General features: G+C 32.0%; 1 protein-coding gene across 3 annotated transcripts; it reads right to left on the bottom strand.

Moving 5' to 3' along the window:
- Nucleotides 1-599: 599 nt before the first annotated feature.
- IGFBP1 (insulin like growth factor binding protein 1) lies at nt 600-15,099 on the bottom strand. 3 transcript variants are annotated; one of them, XM_073678355.1, is made up of 5 exons: nt 14,358-15,094; nt 13,351-13,544; nt 6,177-6,305; nt 5,630-5,720; nt 600-792 (listed from the first exon to the last, which is right to left on the bottom strand). In XM_073678355.1, exons 1-5 carry the CDS (start codon nt 14,716-14,718, stop codon nt 776-778), a joined length of 792 nt encoding a protein of 263 aa, XP_073534456.1. In that variant the 5' UTR covers nt 14,719-15,094; the 3' UTR covers nt 600-775. The 3 variants fall into 3 exon arrangements, with proteins under 3 accessions (XP_073534456.1, XP_073534455.1, XP_073534454.1); XM_073678354.1 differs by lacking the exon at nt 600-792 and having other exon boundaries at nt 1,612-5,720; nt 13,351-13,541; nt 14,358-15,099; XM_073678353.1 differs by lacking the exon at nt 600-792 and having other exon boundaries at nt 1,612-5,720; nt 14,358-15,092.
- Nucleotides 15,100-22,742: the final 7,643 nt, after the last annotated feature.

The raw sequence follows: 22,742 nt of genomic DNA, 5'->3' as shown, positions 1-22,742 counted from the left end.
TGAACAACCATAGAGAGGGTGGGAGATTGTTCTCCATATCTCCACCTCAGGGTGTGGTCTGGGTTTTAAATACACGGCCTGCTGAGACAATAGTTGGTCAGTGCATCTGGAGAGGCATACTCCAGACAGGAGATGTGTGTTCTGTGCTAATCTGAACCCTGTGCTTGCTGGACTCTGAGAGGGTAGATCCCTGCTACCACAAAGACTGTGTTTTTGTCATAATTTTTCTTTGTTTTTCTCTGCTTTGCCCAAAGGTCTGTGTTTTCTTTTATTCTTTTATGGACTCAATGTTGGTTTATTCTACATTTTAATAAACCAACCAAAGTTTAAAGAGACAATGTACCTGTGTTTACTTCTGTGTGAAGCTGAGTGAGCGATATAGATATAGACATATATATATCCTCTTTTCAATACCAGGATAGTAAAATTGTAACTACATTACGCCTTCTAGTGGATACGTTTTTGAATTAGTTTCCTTTACAAACATGCATCGACTAGAACTAACTGTAAAACACAGATTTTATTGTTTCCTTGGTCCGGACACTTATGAATTTTTATCATTGTTAACTTATTTGTTATACATTTTTTAGTTGTTTTGCTTATCATGTGTGTGTACTTCCTCTATGCAGGGCCATGAGCTAACCAATAGTTGTGTAATAAAGGTTTTTTAATTTGATCCCATTGATTCTGTCCTTTTTTATATGACCACAATATTCAGATTTTCTTCCTTTGGGTATAAGTAGAAGTTGCCTGAGGAATGGTCAAGTCTCTTTGTTTAACCACTTTGGAAGCCTGAAACAGTTAAAAGAAGCTCAAAAGACTAAACATATGATCAGCATATTGTTTTTACACTGCAGTGCATACATTTAAATTTTAAAGCATTTATTTTGCGCTTTTTCAGGCAGATTATAAAGCTGATCCACGTGAAAAAGATGTTGTGTGCACATACCCTCAGTCTAACTTATCAATAGGGGGGCATGACAACTTAAAGTGCCCAGGGCAGCATGAACACAAAATACAGCCCTGTGTATTTCAGAACCATCTGGTGAGCATTCATACATATTTAAGTACTCTTCTGTATTTTTAGACTTTTAACCAGTTACAAAAAATATTTAATTAATGTATTAAAGAAAATATGTCACTGTTTATTTTCTAACCTATCTGAGAGCAGCATGATATAGAGACAAATACCCTGATTCCAGTGATGTATCACTTACTGGGCTGTTAGCTGCAATTTTGATAAAATCACTGTTTTATCTGCTGCAGATCTACAAATTCTCGGAATCTTGAGCTCTGTATAACCCCGACAAAGCCATTGATTAGAACGCAGCTTTCTGCATTTGCAAAGTGAACACAGAAAGCTGTCAATCAGTGGTGGAGGTGGTGGTATACAGAGCTCATGTTATGCAGGACTGCATGGAAACAGGTTTACTAGTCCTCCAGTGATACTCTCCTGTTGATAAAAGAGTGATTTTATTGAAACTATAGCAAGCAGTCAAGTAAGTGACATATCGCTGGAATCAGGGTCTCTGTCCCTACATTATGCAGCTCTCTGATTAGGTAGCAAAAACCAATTGACAGATTCCCTTTAAACAAAACAAGACACAACACTTCCTTTAAAAATGTATATTTATTCAGTTTTAGCAATTTACATTTTCTACAAATAAACAATAACTGATTTTTCAGCATTCAACAAAATACACAATCAATACAGGTAAAAATAATTCATCACAAGAAGAAAAAAAAGATTATTAGCAGCAAAGTGTCAAATACATAATGGATAAATATAAAAATAATGGATAAATATATAAAAGTAGTAAAAGTAGCAGCAACTTTATTATCTGACTTTAAAGCCAGATAACTAATAAGTTTACAACTTTGGTCATGTTTATTTTCTTTGTTTAAAAAGTACTTTCTTATTTATTTAAAGATAAATGGAGAATTTCAACGCTGTCATTATGATGTATATGACCCTGGTGCTCCTGTCTGTTTATGGTAAAAAAAATACTTCTATTTAGAAAACACACATTTAATCATTTAGCATAAAATATGCTGTGTGGCAACAGAATGAAGAATATTTCTTAAATAGCGCCTGTTACCACATATTACATATCTATTTCAGAAAATAATGACTCCTGAATATTTACCATTCTTCTTGTCAAATAGGTGTTTTTCTACATTGTATGCAATTGACCATGCTGGCATTAACAGTACTGATTGACAGTTGTCCGTTTATTCATAAACATTCAGGAGTAATAATAGAGGTAATAACAGAGGTATCATAGACTGTGTTGCAGAATTTTTAATTTTTAGGAAATTGAAGTACTGACTAAAATGAACATATAGGAGAAGTGACAGGTACTCTTCAAATGAAATGTTCTAGGATAAAATGTATAAGCTAAAAATGTTATACGGAGAAATTCTAAATAAACCTTTATGTTGTCCCCATTTCATGAAGTACCTTTAAGTTAATGAATTAATGGAAAACTAATTTATCCATCTCAAATTGGTGCAAAGTACATAGAAGTAAAAAAAAGTCCTCGTATTAATGTGGAAGAGTATTTATCTGATAGTATGTATTGCAGAATTGTGCCAGCCCTTTGTTGGCTATTTGCGGCTCTGTAAACATGGTGTTGTGAAGAGGTATTGTAGAATTACACAGATAATAATGATATACACAATTTCTTGCTGATGCATTAAAGGTCTGTAGATAATGAAACTTGCTGACAATTTGAAGCCTTATTGCCACAGTCATCATATGGTTTCATGCAACCTCAGGGACAGGGGCAACCTCTAGGTACATATCGATTGCACCTCTGTGTGCTTCTGATTTCACACAGAGGCTCATGTACATTGCACAGTCATGTACACAAGGATGTAAGGAGAAACACAAGTCCTGGTGGCATTGTACTATGGACCAGTAATATCCCTGTACACAGGTATTCTCCATTAGGAGAATGCTTTTACAGCAGAATAGCACAATCTGACAGTGAGCTATCTCGAAATTTCACAGTGCTGCTGTTTGAAGTCAAAAACTTAAGGAGATAAAGTAGCATCTCATATAAGTGTGTAGGTGCTGTATTATGGCTCCCTACAACTTGGAGGTTGTATGTTAGAGATCAGTAAGAACTCATGCACAGAGAGAGGACATTCTATGAAACGTCCTCAACCATTAATCCTAAGAAAGAACAATCCATTTTGACAGATGCGTGCAACTCTAGTATACAAATCTATACATTTCCTAGCCCATTACACAATATAGAATGCAAATACATTTTAATGCTTTGTGTCTGGGAGTGTATATCTTCAGTTAAGGGAGTTCAAAGAATATAATATGTAATTATTAGTGTTGAGCGAGTATGTTCTGTTCCGAGTATGCTCAGACGAGCTCTGAGTATTTACAGCTGCTCGGTGATATGTTTGAATCGCTGCCTTGTGCATGATTTGCAACTGTTTGACAGCTTTATTACATGTGAGGAATGTGTAAGAAATAGACATTCCTCTCATGTATTAAAACTGTCAAACAGTCACAAATCATGCACACGTGAGCGATTAAAAGCAGTTGTAAATACTCGGAGCTCGGCCCGAGCATATTCGGCGAAAGGGTTAATAGAACATACTCGCTCAGCACTAGTAATTATCTAACAGAAAATAGATACATTGATACAATCATGTAGTTATTATTGAATCAGCTATAAAAGTATCTTACGTCCACATACATTTCAGCATTGTTTGTGTCACTACTAGTGATGAGCGAGCATGCTAGTTACTAGAGATTTACGAGCATGCTCTGGTGTTTCCCGAGTACTTTTAGCGTGCTCGGGTGTTATGTTTTAGTCGCGCTGTGTGCATGATTTGCGACTGTATGACAGCTTTAATACATGTGAGGAATGCCTGTTTCTTAGGCATTTCTCACATGTATTAAACCTGTCAAACAGTTGCAAATCATGCACACAGCGCGACTAAATCATAATACCCGAGCATGCTGAAAATACTCGGCGAGCACCCTACCATGCTCGCCGAAAGGGTTAACAGGACATACTCGCTCATCACTAGTCACTACCTGTGGTATTTTCTTATTGAAATAAACATTTTCATTTTAAGCCTACATATTAGAATCAGAGAACATGTTTTTTTTTAAAATGTATGGCCAGCTGTCAATAACCAGTGCTTATGAGCTGATGGTGAAAGATAAGAAATACTTGGTCCTTGACCTGGATTCAATGAACATGGTCTTCACTTCTGTGCCCGGCATCTTGGAGGTCTCTAGCACTTATTAGGCTCCACAATGTCATGATATCACACGTCATAATGTCACAGGGCCTAGAAAGTACAAAACGCTGGGCTGAGGATGTCAGGTTCAGAAGTGAAGGCACGTATTGGCCTGGCTGCCATGGAGAATCGGACTGGGCGCTGAAAAAGGGCAGTGTGGACCTTTTTTGCTCAACTCTACACTGTATTAATGACACCTGGTTGTGGCCCTGGAAGGAGTTTCTGTAGATCTATGGTAAAGGCCTAAGAGGTCATAATGTTATCATTTGTATAGAATTAACTAAGTTTCAAATCAATATGTTTCTTCTATTCTATAGCTATAGTGGTAAAAAGAATCTGTCAGCAGGATTTTGCTACTTCATCTGAGAGCAGCATTATGTAGAGAAAGAGACCCTGAATCCAACAATGTAGCACAGTTCACTAGGTGCAGCCATTCTGACACAATCGGAGTTCTTAGATTTAGCAATGCAGATGAGCTGAGAAAGCTGTCCCCATCCACACCAGGCTCTCTATGTACATAGTCTATAGACAGTGAGCTGCTTATCACAGAAGAAGGCGAAGTCTGACTAGCATGCATGCGCTGCTGTAGATGCTGTAATCCAGACAATGATAATCATATGGTAATAAAACCTTCAGAATAAGTAAACAGCACACCGCTGGACAAGTGACACATTCTTGAAATCTTGGTTTTAACACCTAACTCATTCTGTCCTCAGATTACACAGCAAAAAAATTGATGACAGATTCCCTTCTCGAATAAAAATGTACTATTTCCATTGGTCTCAATTGTAAAAAACAAAATAAAACAAAAAAACAAAAAAAAAAACAAACGTCATCACATTGGTGATAGCATTTGCAATATGTTAAGATATCAACACTAATAACCCATAGTGTTCAGTCACTTGAAATTATATGGAGCTTAAATAGTAATTCAATAAAACAATTACCATATGAAAACAATTATATAATTGCCTCCAAAATTACACACGAGTACAGTGACAAAAATACAAAATTAAGTGTCTGTGCGTAAAAGAAAAATATATTTGCTTAAAATTGTATTTAAGTCATCAAATATGATACTGATTTCATAGCAAAACCACAATATATACAGTAGTAAAATATAATTTAGGAGTTAAATAAGTGTTTTGATTTACATTTCTAAAAATAGAGTAAATATTCAACTAATAGTACTTATAAATAGTTATGAAAAATACATATTAAGAGGGAAAAAATGAAAATATTTTTCTGAATAAATAGTTGAGAAGCTGTACACAAACAATACAGAATACACGTTCATCCGGATGGAATTTCGGAATCTATTCTTGTGCATTCAAGTACTCTTGGCAGTTCAAATCACCTCTGTTTTCAGGAGAACCTGGGATTTTCTTTCCAGTTAATGGAAAGACGCACCAGCACTTTCCCCTTTCTCCATCAAGTGCTGTTTCACACTAAGGAAATAGAAAGCGTCACATGAATATTTTGAGAACACTTATCTTACAATGTCAACTTTTACACATGATCATAAGAGAATGGGGAATTGATCAGGCCCCACTTGCATAGTGGGAAACCAACAAGCCACTCTCTATTAGCCTGGGTATTTAGGCAGGGGCCTATAGCAGTATCCTAAATATAGGCCAAGGTAAAAGAAAATCATGCTAGAACAGTGTTTCTCAACATCTGTCCTCAAGACCCACCAACAGGTCATGTTTTCAAGATTTCCTTAGTATGGCCCAGGTGATTGCACAAGTGATGGAATTATCATCTGGGCCATACTAAGGAAATCCTGAAGATATGACCTTTTGGTGGGTCTTGAGGACAGGACTTTAGAAACACTGTGTTAGAAGCTTTCATTCTGAACATGACATTTTTCTGAATTCATATACTGATATTTAAGTGAATGGTACCTGTTTGCTGTGATAAAAACCATTTCTGTTACAGTTGGGAATGTGGAATCTGTATAGATCTTCTCCAGTCCGTTGCTGAAACCTTGTCAATCTGTCCATTGCTCTGTAAAGGTCTTTCTGACATGGTCCCTAAAAAGACAAACATGGAAATGTCTTTAAAGTAAGATGTATGTCATTGAAATGTCCATACTATTGATACATATGATTATTATATTACTGAATGTCCATACCATTGATATATATGATTAGTATATTACTGAATGTCCATACTATTGATATATATGATTATTATATTACTGAATGTCCATACTATTGATATATATGATTATTATATTCCTGAATGTCCATACTATTGAAATATATGATTAGTATATTACTGAATGTCCATACTATTGATATATATGATTATTATATTACTGAATGTCCATATCATTGATATATATGATTATTATATTACTGAATGTCCATACTATTGATATATATGATTATATTACTGAATGTCCATACTATTGATATATATGATTATATTACTGAATGTCCATACTATTGATATATATGATTATATTACTGAATGTCCATACCATTGATATATATGATCAGTATATTACTGAATGTCCACACTATTGATATATATGATTAGTATATTACTGAATGTCCATACTATTGATATATATGATTATATTACTGAATGTCCATACTATTGATATATATGATTAGTATATTACTGAATGTCCACACTATTGATATATATGATTATATTACTGAATGTCCATACTATTGATATATATGATTATTATATTACTGAATGTCCATACTATTGATATATATGATTATATTACTGAATGTCCATACTATTGATATATATGATTATTATATTACTGAATGTCCATACTATTGATATATATGATTAGTATATTACTGAATGTCCATACTATTGATATATGTGATTAGTATATTACTGAATGTCCATACTATTGATATATATGATTATTATATTACTGAATGTCCATACTATTGATATATATGATTAGTATATTACTAAATGTCCATACTATTGATATATATGATTAGTATATTACTGAATGTCCATACTATTGATATATATGATTAGTATATTACTGAATGTCCATACTATTGATATATATGATTAGTATATTACTGAATGTCCATACTATTGATATATATGATTAGTATATTACTGAATGTTCATACTATTGATATATATGATTAGTATATTACTGAATGTCCATACTATTGATATATATGATTAGTATATTACTGAATGTCCATACTATTGATATATACGACTATTATATTACTGAATGTCCATACTATTGATATATATGATTAGTATATTACTGAATGTCCATACTATTGATATATATGATTATTATATTACTGAATGTCCATACTATTGATAAATATGATTATATTACTGAATGTCCATACTATTGATATATATGATTAGTATATTACTGAATGTCCATACTATTGATATATACAACTGTTATATTACTGAATGTCCATACTATTGATATATATGATTATTATATTACTGAATGTCCATACTATTGATATATATGATTAGTATATTACTGAATGTCCATATTATTGATATATACGACTGTTATATTACTGAATGTCCATACTATTGATACATATGATTATTATATTACTGAATGTCCATACTATTGATATATATGATTAGTATATTACTGAATGTCCATACTATTGATACATATGATTATTATATTACTGAATGTCCATACTATTGATATATATGATTAGTATATTATTGAATGTCCATACTATTGATATATATGATTATTATAGTACTGAATGTCCATACTATTGATATATATGATTATTATAGTACTGAATGTCCATACTATTGATATATACGACTATTATATTACTGAATGTCCATACTATTGATACATATGACTATTATATTACTGAATATCCATACTATTGATATATACGACTATTATATTATTGAATGTCCATACTATTGATATATATGATTAGTATATTACTGAATGTCCATACTATTGATATATATGATTAGTATATTACTGAATGTCCATACTATTGATATATATGATTACTATATTACTGAATGTCCACACTATTGATATATATGATTATTATATTACTGAATGTTCATACTATTGATACATATGATTAGTATATTACTGAATGTCCATACTATTGATATATATGATTAGTATATTACTGAATGTCCATACTATTGATATATATGATTAGTATATTACTGAATGTCCATACTATTGATATATATGATTAGTATATTACTGAATGTCCATACTATTGATATATATGATTAGTATATTACTGAATGTCCACACTATTGATATACATGATTAGTATATTACTGAATGTCCACACTATTGATATACATGATTAGTATATTACTGAATGTCCATACTATTGATATATATGATTAGTATATTACTGAATGTCCACACTATTGATATATATGATTATATTACTGAATGTCCATATTATTGATATACATGATTAGTATATTACTGAATGTCCATACTATTGATATATATGATTAGTATTTTACTGAATGTTCATACTATTGATATATATGATTAGTATATTACTGAATGTCCATACTATTGATATATATGATTAGTATTTTACTGAATGTTCATACTATTGATATATATGATTAGTATATTACTGAATGTCCATACTATTGATATATATGATTAGTATATTACTGAATGTCCACACTATTGATATATATGATTATATTACTGAATGTCCATATTATTGATATACATGATTAGTATATTACTGAATGTCCATACTATTGATATATGATTAGTATATTACTTAATGTCCATACTATTGATATATATGATTAGTATATTACTGAATGTCCATACTATTGATATATATGATTATTGTATTATTGAATGTCCACACTATTGATATATATGATTAGTATATTACTGAATGTCCATACTATTGATATATATGATTATTATATTACTGAATGTCCATACTATTGATATATATGATTAGCATATTACTGAATGTCCATACTATTGATATATGTGATTAGTATATTACTGAATGTCCATACTATTGATATATGTGATTATTATATTACTGAATGTCCATACTATTGATATATATGATTAGTATATTACTGAATGTCCATACTATTGATATATATGATTAGTATATTACTGAATGTCCATACTATTGATATATATGATTAGTATATTACTGAATGTCCATACTATTGATATATATGATTAGTATATTACTGAATGTCCATACTATTGATATATGTGATTAGTATATTACTGAATGTCCATACTATTGATATATATGATTATTATATTACTGAATGTCCATACTATTGATATATATGATTAGCATATTACTGAATGTCCATACTATTGATATATATGATTAGTATATTACTGAATGTCCATACTATTGATATATATGATTAGTATATTACTGAATGTCCATACTATTGATATATATGATTAGTATATTACTGAATGTCCATACTATTGATATATATGATTAGTATATTATTGAATGTCCATACTATTGATATATATGATTATTATATTACTGAATGTCCATACTATTGATACATATGATTATTATATTACTGAATGTCCATACTATTGATATATATGATTATTATATTACTGAATGTCCATACTATTGATACATATGATTAGTATATTACAGAATGTCCATACTATTGATACATATGATTAGAATATTACCGAATGTCCATACTATTGATATATATGATTAGTATATTACTGAATGCCCATACTATTGATATATACGACTGTTATATTACTGAATGTCCATACTATTGATATATATGATTAGTATATTTCTGAATGTCCATAGTATTGATACATATGACTATTATATTACTGAATGTCCATACTATTGATATATATGATTATTATATTACTGAATGTTCATACTATTGATATATATGATTATTATATTACTGAATGTCCATACTATTGATACATATGATTAGTATATTACTGAATGTCCATACTATTGATATATATGATTATGATATTACTGAATGTCCATACTATTGATATATATGACTATTATATTACTGAATGTCCATACTATTGATATATACGACTGTTATATTACTGAATGTCCATACTATTGATATATATGATTAGAATATTACCGAATGTCCATACTATTGATACATATGACTATTATATTACTGAATGTCCATACTATTGATATATATGATTATTATATTACTGAATGTCCATACTATTGATATATATGATTAGTATATTACTGAATGTCCATACTATTGATATATATGATTAGTATATTACTGAATGTTCATACTATTGATATATATGATTAGTATATTACTGAATGTCCATACTATTGATATATATGATTATTATATTACTGAATGTCCATACTATTGATACATATGATTAGTATATTACTGAATGTCCATACTATTGATATATACGACTATTATATTACTGAATGTCCATACTATTGATATATATGATTAGTATATTACTGAATGTCCATACTATTGATATATATGATTATTATATTACTGAATGTCCATACTATTGATATATATGATTATATTACTGAATGTCCATACTATTGATATATATGATTAGTATATTACTGAATGTCCATACTATTGATATATACAACTGTTATATTACTGAATGTCCATACTATTGATATATATGATTATTATATTACTGAATGTCCATACTATTGATATATATGATTAGTATATTACTGAATGTCCATACTATTGATATATACGACTGTTATATTACTGAATGTCCATACTATTGATACATATGATTATTATATTACTGAATGTCCATACTATTGATATATATGATTAGTATATTATTGAATGTCCATACTATTGATATATATGATTATTATAGTACTGAATGTCCATACTATTGATATATACGACTATTATATTACTGAATGTCCATACTATTGATATATATGATTATTATATTACTGAATGTTCATACTATTGATATATATGATTATTATATTACTGAATGTCCATACTATTGATACATATGATTAGTATATTACTGAATGTCCATACTATTGATATATATGATTATGATATTACTGAATGTCCATACTATTGATATATATGATTATTATATTACTGAATGTCCACACTATTGATATATATGATTATATTACTGAATGTCCATACTATTGATATATATGATTAGAATATTACCGAATGTCCATACTATTGATACATATGATTATTATATTACTGAATGTCCATACTATTGATATATATGATTATTATATTACTGAATGTCCATACTATTGATATATATGATTAGTATATTACTGAATGTTCATACTATTGATATATATGATTAGTTTATTACTGAATGTCCATACTATTGATATATATGATTAGTATATTACTGAATGTCCATACTATTGATATATATGACTATTATATTACTGAATGTCCATACTATTGATATATATGATTAGTATATTACTGAATGTCCATACTATTGATATATATGATTATTATATTACTGAATGTCCATACTATTGATATATATGATTATATTACTGAATGTCCATACTATTGATATATATGATTAGTATATTACTGAATGTCCATACTATTGATATATACAACTGTTATATTACTGAATGTCCATACTATTGATATATATGATTATTATATTACTGAATGTCCATACTATTGATATATATGATTAGTATATTACTGAATGTCCATACTATTGATATATACAACTGTTATATTACTGAATGTCCATACTATTGATATATATGATTATTATATTACTGAATGTCCATACTATTGATACATATGATTATTATATTACTGAATGTCCATACTATTGATATATATGATTAGTATATTATTGAATGTCCATACTATTGATATATATGATTCTTATAGTACTGAATGTCCATACTATTGATATATACGACTATTATATTACTGAATGTCCATACTATTGATATATATGATTATTATATTACTGAATATCCATACTATTGATATATACGACTATTATATTATTGAATGTCCATACTATTGATATATATGATTAGTATATTACTGAATGTCCATACTATTGATATATATGATTAGTATATTACTGAATGTCCATACTATTGATATATATGATTACTATATTACTGAATGTCCACACTATTGATATATATGATTATTATATTACTGAATGTTCATACTATTGATATATATGATTAGTATATTAATGAATGTCCATACTATTGATATATATGATTAGTATATTACTGAATGTCCACACTATTGATATATATGATTATTATATTACTGAATGTCCATACTATTGATATATATGATTAGTATATTGCTGAATGTCCATACTATTGATATATATGATTAGTATATTACTGAATGTCCATACTATTGATATATATGATTAGTATATTACTGAATGTCCATACTATTGATATATATGATTAGTATATTACTGAATGTCCATACTATTGATATATATGATTATATTACTGAATGTCCATATTATTGATATACATGATTAGTATATTACTGAATGTCCACACTATTGATATATATGATTATATTACTGAATGTCCATATTATTGATATACATGATTAGTATATTACTGAATGTCCATACTATTGATATATGATTAGTATATTACTGAATGTCCATACTATTGATATATATGATTATTATATTACTGAATGTCCATACTATTGATATATATGATTATTGTATTATTGAATGTCCACACTATTGATATATATGATTAGTATATTACTGTATGTCATTAAAATGTCCATTTTATTGATACAAATATGATTATACTTTTGAGTGTCATAAGGTGCTCTCATAATATAATATTCTGTACAACATAGGTCTCCAAAATACCAGTAGTGGAACTACAAACCCCAACATGCCTTTAAAAGCACAGGCTGTCCCTGCATACTGGGACTTGTAGTGCCTTCACAGATTAAAAGTCACTTGCTGTATAGCATTAATATTTTATCACATTTTTCCTAAACAATATTTTGCAGTTTAGTGTGTACTGTAGTATTACTTACCTGATATTGTTCCTTCAGTTTCTTTCTATCAAACAGCTTTTTAGCCTTAATGCGCTCATACACAGTGATTGCATTCCAGGCATCAAACTTGTCAAACCCATCAGGAAATAATCGTAAGAATGGTGGAAGCTGGTCTTGGGAAAGATCAAAGTTTTCCGGGGCAGTGTTCTCATGTTCTGAGTAGTCCTTTACTTCTGGAAGAGTAAGCAGCATAGTATAAATGTATAAACCCCCAATGTTAATGTTCTAAGATTGTGCTATGACTTTTTCCAGTTTAGTTTCAGCTTTTTGCACAGAAGTAGTTGAGATAGAAAGGACTAAATTAATCTGTTTCATTCAATATATTTCTCTGTAATGTGTATTAAAAATTGACTTTCCACAACAAACTGATCCTTTACCTTACTGATGGAAGAAAGTAGGGCACAGGTCACAAAAACAAGCATCAATGTCAAGAAGTGTATGTACAAAGTAATCAGGTGATAGTAGCAATAGGATACAGCTTCTAGATAAGCCCTGTGTGGGATGTTACATGGAACTAGTTCAGGCATGAAGAATCATCCAGATGGACACCTATCATTTAAGCTGACAGCTGATGCTGGGTATTAAAGTACACTGCATAGACTTTACTCTACAGACACACTTCTATGGGGAGGTTGACATTCTTACTTTAATAAAGATGAATTATCTTAAATATATACTCTTAAGGTCAGTAACTATGTACCTGAACTGACTGATTGAGATTACAAAAAGAATAATATGGCAAATATTAAAAATGTTATATGCCAAAGTAAGGTGAAATAATCTGTAAAGCAGTGACCATTTTTCTATCAACTATTCTCAATTGCACTGTGTGGGCTACTGAGTAATATAGTGATCTACAACTTGTAACAATCTTAGTACAAGCAGATGTCTCATTGAAGCAAAAGCTCAGCAGTGTAAAATATTCTGCTGAAGGATAATAAGAAAAACAGCCCCTGACATCTAGGCCCCTGGCTGAGCAGACTCACCTGTGGTATCACTTGTCCTCAGCTTGTCCAGGTCTTCTGTGTCCATGCAGATTCCTTGCCCTCTTGTTAATGCAAATAGGGGTCTGGGCTCTCCTGGTTTTACATGACAAGTTAGTGCCTTTCCACACCTGGCAGTGTACACCCCACAGGCTTCTCCTCGCTTCAGTGCACAAGTCAAGCAGCACCCACAGCCTGGTTCTCGGGCCAGCTCAGGGCAGTCAGCAGGGACCTGTGGGCAGAGGGCTAGCTTCTCCTCAGTGCACTGGGCGCAGTGCAGGGGTTCTGTAGCTGCAGTAAGTGTAGCTATAAGGAGAAGACAGGCTGGTAGCAGCCACATGCGAAAGCTGATTTCTTTAGCCATAATGAATGGTGTTGGTTGAAGTAATGTGTGTATTATGCTGTGTCAATGTGTGATGAGAGACAGCTTCAGTGGTAAGAAGTCTATGTCTCTGTGTGGTAAGAAGTCTATGTCTCTGTGTGGTAAGAAGTCTATGGCTCAGTGGTAAGAAGTCTATGTCTCTGTGTGGTAAGAATTCTATGGCTCAGTGTGGTAAGAATTCTATGGCTCAGTGGTTAGAAGTCTATGTCTCTGTGTGGCAAGAAGGCGGCTTAAATAGCTGTGTGTCAGCTTTCCTCTTCATATATAGGATGCATTGCGGGGGCATTAATGTGTTACCTCAGATTAATCATTAGCCCTGAGGAATTATTTGTAAAACACAGTGTGATTGTTACTGCAATGTCTTTGCTTTGGGTGGTCACAACGCCCCCTGTAACCTTCCCTTTATACTCTATTGCCTAACAGTGACGCCTAACTGCCCAAATCTGAACACAGCAAGTTTAGTTGTCAAAACAAAGCTTGAGAAAAAAATGTAACAAACTTTGATTTACAACTTCCTGCATAACAAGGAAATTACATTCCATCAACCTTAGCCCCTTATAGACAAAGTCACCTTTTTTTCAGGCAATGAATAGTCAGATTTGCTTGAGATAAGGAAGGGCACTGATTTCAAGCGAAACCTTTTTTTTTTCCAGAGAGGATGTGTTTGAATAGGCATGAATAGATAATAAACTTGTGACGTCCATTAGCTACACTAACTTGTTTTGGCCAACAACAAATTCTTTCCTAATCTTCCTGTGTAACCAAAGTGTTAATGTGTAATAGTCATCATGTAGCTGTGCAGGTCTCCTTTCAAGTAAAAAAATGATGAGTTTATTCAGCCACCTACGTTCATTAGACTAAATGTGAGATTTGTTATACAAGAAAGAAAACAGTTGATAAATCCTCATTGGAATGAATTCGCTTGCACATTAGGTCATGCTTGTCTTGTCAGAGCTATATAGTATAAGTAATTCATGTTTTGGTAATGTTGTAACAATGTATATTGTATGCTTGCATCATCATTGGTGTTTCATTTATTGTAACTTGTAAATTAAGAAATTACATAGAAGAAAATGAGCCACTCATAGTAAACGGTTAAATACACCAAAACTATTTCTCTGAAAAACAGGTACTGTACCCTACATCAGGAAAAAAGTAGTTTTATTAGACATACCATCATAAAAAATGGTATAAAAACAAATGAATAAAAAGGAGGAAAAAGTCAGACAGAAAATATATGTAACAAAATGTTAGCCCATCAGATTAGTTATATTTAATTAATTGCTCCTTGGCTAAATGCATAAAGTGTAAAGTATAAAGTCCTAAACAACAAACCAATAAGTACATAATATACCAATAAATTTGAAGTACCAACACAGACTCTGTACAACCCGACATACATTTCACTTGCGTTTCTTCCAAGGGATCAGTCTCCTTAGAAGAAGCACATACGCAACGTACATCAGGATGCAGAGAACCTGCTGGGTTCAATGAAGGACAAGTGAAAATTCCCTTGGAAAAAAACATAAGTAAAACATACATTGGAGTGCAGAGAGCCTGTTGGGTTGGCACGTCATATTTGTTTGTAATAGCACTGTGTTCCATACAATCCAATCCCATGATCTCTGTTTTATTGTATGTGAGTTTCTCAACTCTTTGAGTTTGGTTTTATATATTTTTTTATGATGGTTAATGTAATAAAATGATTATTTTATCCTGTTATAAGTTAAGCTCAGTAAGGTGCAAATCCCATTTGTACAGTATGGAACTTGTGTACTGATAGCATCCGGAATGTTATAGTAATACCAACACAGGTAGAGCAGTGGAATTTGAGTCATTATTGCAGTGCCAGTCACCTTTGAGAGTCTGTTTTGCTTCCACGGTACATACTATACTTTTCAAGTAACATTTCCTATTACGTTAATCATTATACAGTGATAGTGCTCTTTTATTACTACAATAAGTCAGAATTTATTGCACAAACATCCAAAAAACCAAGAACATAATTTGTAATATGTATAAGTTATCTAGAATACCTAGTCAGCTGTTTGTGATCCATTTCAGTGGAAAAATCATTTGTGAGTAGCAAATATAATGTTTGAAATAGTTTTGTTTTAAACAACATAAAATAAAAGTAAAATATTGAATAAAAATATTGATTTTATGATCCCCTGACTACAATACTAAATGAAGCCAATTCATACTCCGCACCACATAATATATTACCAAATGATTTGCAGACAGTCAGTGTGTATATACACACAAATATATAGATACGAATATCTATCACAAACTATCATCTATAGATATGTATATACAGTATGTATCTATATAGATAGAGATCTAACCATCTAGCTATATATATATATATATATATATATATATATATATATATATACACACACACATACATATATACATACATAGAAAGCCCAGAAAAACAGTCTGAGAGTCTTCATAGAGAGAACTGAAATGTAGCTAGTCTTGGTGAATAAATGATTCTTACTTTTTCAGTATTTCGGATGTGCTGCCTCCTTCTTTGGATTATATTATATATATATGTATTTATATATATGACAAGTTGTATATAAATGAACATTGACCAGGATGATTGTATAGAATATATTTATGCCAGCGGTTTCTGGTGTTTTTCTGCTATTACAGAAACAAGTTATAATGAAATATTAATCTGAATACAAGACAATTAAATTAAAGTAAGAGTTGCACCTCTGCATTGACAGACTAGCTTAACAGATTTTTAAGGAGGTAGAACATAATCACAGGCTAGGTAAAGTTAAGTTATTACATGTTACATAGCAAACATTTCTAATGAGTCAGTCAAGAATTTAACACCATGGGGAGATGCTTGTCTAAATTTGCTGCTGGCAACTTTCATATACCACCTACAAAGTAAGCTATTTCACTACCTTATTTCATTAATGAAATCCCAGGCTACACTGTATTGAGGGATATACGATCTCTCACTGAGAAATGTAACATGCAGCTTTCACTCTATTTGAAGTGAATATTGGATTGAATATTACTAATTTAAATATATTGAGATAACTGCTATAATTAGTAGGGATACAAATATTTTAAATATGTTTGTTACATATACGGTAAGTCTTTCGATGCCTGACGTGGTCAAAATAAATAACAAAAGACTGAATATATGCGCAGGGAGTCTTTTTGACATTGCACTACATGTGCTATTTGTTTCATGTTTATAGATATATATATATATATATATATATATTGATATATAGATATTGACTTTGTTCTTTGTGTGGTTTACATCTAAAGATGGCAAAACAATTGAAAAAAGAAGGACAAAAGTTATAACAATTATACAAAAATGATATATTTCTGTGTGAAAAATGCTCCAGGCAGATTTTTCTTCAAAGTTTATTGTAAAATTTCTTTACATATATACAGTTTTTTGTTTTTTTTCTGTTTTAATAGTATTTTTTTTGCTTCAGCGACAATTTTCATAGAACACAGCATGTATTAGTTATTCTGTGGAAAATACTTACTAGGCTACTTAGAAAAACAGACTATGACATCAAAAACAAACTAGCTAGTATCTACTCATAATGAATAGCATTCCTAAACACTCTATAATCGCAGATCGTAATTAGGATTTGTGAATTGAGAATATGACATAGCAGAATAATATTTATCGTTTCGGCTAGTTTGTGACATTAGTTCATAACAATTACTTGAATAAGAAATAAAAGCTTACTGTGGAAGAAAAAAAATCTTCATTGATATTAACCTGATGTGACAAAGGTTTACTTTTCATTCTATGGCGCTGCAAAAAATTATTTACTGGTATTTTTAACAGTTAGTGAAAATGTAAATCTTTACGTTATAACATGAATTATAGTATTCAATTGTTTTGAAGTTCAATAGTTTTCCTTATCATTAATTTACACTTTATAACTTCTCATGTGTGATGATCAAATCATTATCATCAATTCTTTTTTAGGATACAAAAGATATCAGTTACATATGGGAGAACTTCAGGAGGATCCAAAGGCGTAACACAGTCTCAGTTAAAAAAGCAAATTCATTGTATAATGAGAAGTTTTTTCTGTATCAATCTCTTGCTGTTCTCTTGACCTCTGCTGCTGTCATTTACTAGAAACTTTCACACTTTTAGGGCACCATTGTTGCTGCTCATTACAACAATACACTACTCACTTGTAATGAGAGTTCAAATGAGTGTCCAACACATTTATACATTGGATACAAATAATGAGTGCTCATTCACATGTCAGCTTTTCTCATTTGAGTGCTATCCGTTATTTTCACAGGCAGAAATAGTAACCTATACCAGTCTATGGGGCTGTTCACATGTCAGATTTCATTGACTAAGACTGCACGTCAAAATGTGTAGGTCAAGATCTTTGTGATCCTTATAGTGCAGCAAGAATTTTACCATGGTGGCAGCAATCTTTTTAATGGCTCAATAATAGCTATATTTTATTCAAGTTTAAAGTCTGACACGCTGGATCATTCCTCCTATTTTCTGATTCATGAACAAGGCTACTCTGGCAGAATCCAAGAGAGGCAAAGACTTCACCACACCCTAATGGTGAGCGGACACCTGTACAAGTATGGCCATCATGGAAAAGTCATCAGAAGAAAACTTAAAGAAAAAAATCGCTGCACAGCTGTTTAGTTGGTGCTCGAGTAGGGGCCGAACCCATGCAATATAGTGGAAAAACCTCGGCACTCAGATTAGATCAAGTAAAAGAAATTTTAATGCAGTCCAAAAATTAAATAAATGACAAATGTTTCGGTCAAACCGACCTTCATCAGTACAACTGCAGAGTAAGCATACAGACATATAAAACATAGAGAGTAAATCAAAAGAAATCAAAAGAAATCAGTACATACAAATAAATCAGTTTACGGCGTTTCAGCCATAGGGTAAGGAGGGATAATGGAATGGAAGGGGGGAGGGGAAAGAGGGTTTGGGTCTCTGGAGAGAGGTATAGGAACCTGCCTGGTGTAGCGGATAGCTAGAGTGCAGTGGGGGTGATCTATGAGAATAACACCTACCAGACTGCCTGATACGAGGGGGTTAAGGCATGAGAATCAGGAATCAGGACAAAATGTCTCAATATAGCGGAAACTACATGTCCTCACCATAAAATTAAGCATCAGAAGTATGCAGAAGAACATCTAAACAAGCCTGATGCATTTTGGAAACTAGTCCTGAAGACCAATGAGGTAAAAATAGAACTCTTTGGCAACAATGATCAAAAGGTATGTGTGGAGAAAAAAGGGCACAGAATTTCAGGAAAAGAACATCTCACCAACCATTAAACATGGGGGTGGATCAATCATGCTTTGGGGTTGTGTTGCAGCCAATGGCAAGAGTAACATTTCACAGGTAGAGGGAAGAATGGATTCACTGAAATTGCAACAAATTTTTGATGCAAACATAGCAATATCTGTAAAAAAGGTGAAGTTGAAAAGAGGATGGCTTCTACAAATGGATAATAAACACACATCAAAATCCACAATAGACTACCTCAAAAGCCTGAAGCTGAATGTTTTACAATGGCCCTCACAGTCGCCGGATCTGAACATCATTGAAAATCTGTGGCTAGACCTCAAAATAGCAGTGCATGCAAGACGACCCAGGAATCTGACAGAACTGGAAGAATTTTCCAAGGAAGAATGGATGAAAATCCCTCAAACAGAAATTGAAAGACTTTTTTCTGGCTACAACAAGTGTTTCTAGGCTGTGATACTTGCAAAAGGGTGTGCAACTAGGTACCAACCATGCAGGGTGCCCAAACTTTTGCATTTTCTTATTTTCCTTTTTGTAATTTTTAAAATGTAAAAGATGAAAATATATATATTTTTTTGCTTAAAATACAAAGGAAAAGTGTGATCTTTAACATCTTCATTGATGTAGCAAATTAGTGTTTAGATTTTTTACAGATCAAGTTTTATTTTTCAAAGGCATAATTTGTGGAAATTTATTTATTAGTTTTTATTTTTCGGTGATGATGCAACCCCTCCACCCCCCACCCCAAATAAAAACAAAACAGCACTTTCACATTATTTTCTGTTTACATGGCATTCACTGTGAAGGTTATATTACATGTTAATTTTTTTCTGAAAGTAACTATCACAGCATAGTTAACAAATGTACATAGTTTTACCTCTCCTGAGTAATAAAAATAAAACTGTGTGTAGGATTGTTATTTTGCAGGATGATTTACTGATAATGAGCTAAAACTGTATCACTTTGGGATACAGCCATTGCTTTTCATTCTATTTTTTGGGAGGTAAGATTTAAAAAATAGTAATTCTGGCATTGAGATTTTAGCTTTTTATTATGGAGTGCCGTGTGTGGAAAAAATGCTGAATTAATACAGATGTGTTCACACTTATTGACTCCAATTTCTTATGCATCAAATTCAATACAATATTGCATCACGTAAAACCTTAAAATAAAATTTGCTGAAATAAAACTCCTCCAACTGTAAATCATAATGATCATGAATCGTGTCATGTTAAGCAATATAAAAATTTCTACCGTTTTTTTAATTCCCTTCCAACATGATAATGCCCTATAGACTAAGAAAATGACAAGTACTACGGATGTCATTGTTTGCTGTCCATAGAGGTTGTGACTTCCCGTCTGTTGCCGAGAATGAATGTGGAAGGAAGAGTTTTCTGAATTTGGCACAGTAACAATTCAATTGCTGGATTATTCTAGTAGCCATTAGTTTATTTGATGTGGCTTTTCTAATTTAATACCTCCATTATTGACATTTTTTTTACTTGTCTATAACATTGAAGTCAAGATTAATAGTCAATTCCATTCTGTCAATAGGAAAGGCATATGTGTCTTATGATCATTGATATATGATTATTGCATGTTAAGAATATTAGTATAAGATATCATAAACACCATTCATGTGTCACATTCTTGTAGGGTAAATTTCACATAAATCTTCCTTTTATTTAGTTAAAGGGAACCTGTCACTTCCTAGGTTGCTATGTACACTGCCCCAATTGCTTTGTTAGTGATGCAGTGTGCATCACTAACAAGATTTTTCCATTAAAATCGGTGGTAGTATAATGATTTTATAACTTTATATATACTTTTTCCTACCTGCTCATATTCAGTCATAGGGGTGTGAGTCTCACATTCAGTCACTGCTGGCGCCGCCCATGTATTTGAATACTGCTCCCGGCAAGGTTGCGTCTAGATCAGAGGTGATTTTTTAAGGCCCTCACACCAGCAACTCCAATCTAGTCTCCTCAGCAGTGAAGCGTCTAGATCAGAGGTGATTTTTTGTGCTCCTCACGTTAGCCACTCCGATCTAGACGCTTCACTGCTGAGGAGACTAGATCGGAGTTGCTGGAGTGAGGACCTCAAAAAATCCCCTCCGATGTAGACAATTCAGCACTGACACCACGAGATCGAAGTTGATTCCATGGATTTGAGCAAAATTATTTTTTTCATGATTAATGAAACTTACATTTTTATTGTCACTTTATGTAATATAAAAAAATTCCCCTTATCGCTGATTGTTCGGCTTTGCCAGAATGTGACTGTTCCTATTTGTCCACAGTGCTGTCCGCAGCACCGACATTGTATGAAGTGGGTGGAACTCTGTGGGAAGAGGCATAAAAGAGCGCCCCTGACAGTCATCATAATGTACAACACAGAAGTGACAAATTATTACAGGAATGTCTAAGGTCACTGGAGAACACTGCTGGTAATATATATATATACATACTGTATATACAGAAATGTCCGGGGTCACTGGAGAACACTGCTGTTATTATTTACGCCACTTTTGTGATGTCAATTATGATGATTCTGTCGGCTGCTCCGTCACTGTCACAAACCGCCCCGCAAATCTACACCCAATCTTAGTTTGAAGTTGATTTTTTTGAGGACCTCACTCCAGCATCTCCATTCTAGTCACCTTGGTACTGAACCGTCTAGAGTGGAGGCTACGGCCAGGTCC

The sequence above is a fragment of the Phyllobates terribilis genome, unplaced genomic scaffold, assembly GCF_046119375.1.
Source record: "Phyllobates terribilis strain yellow unplaced genomic scaffold, ASM4611937v1 Scaffold_4__5_contigs__length_816908805, whole genome shotgun sequence".
Taxonomy (NCBI): Eukaryota; Metazoa; Chordata; class Amphibia; order Anura; family Dendrobatidae; genus Phyllobates; species Phyllobates terribilis.
The sequence above is the reverse complement of the archived record's forward strand: the minus strand, read 5'-3'. Positions and strand labels throughout refer to the sequence as shown.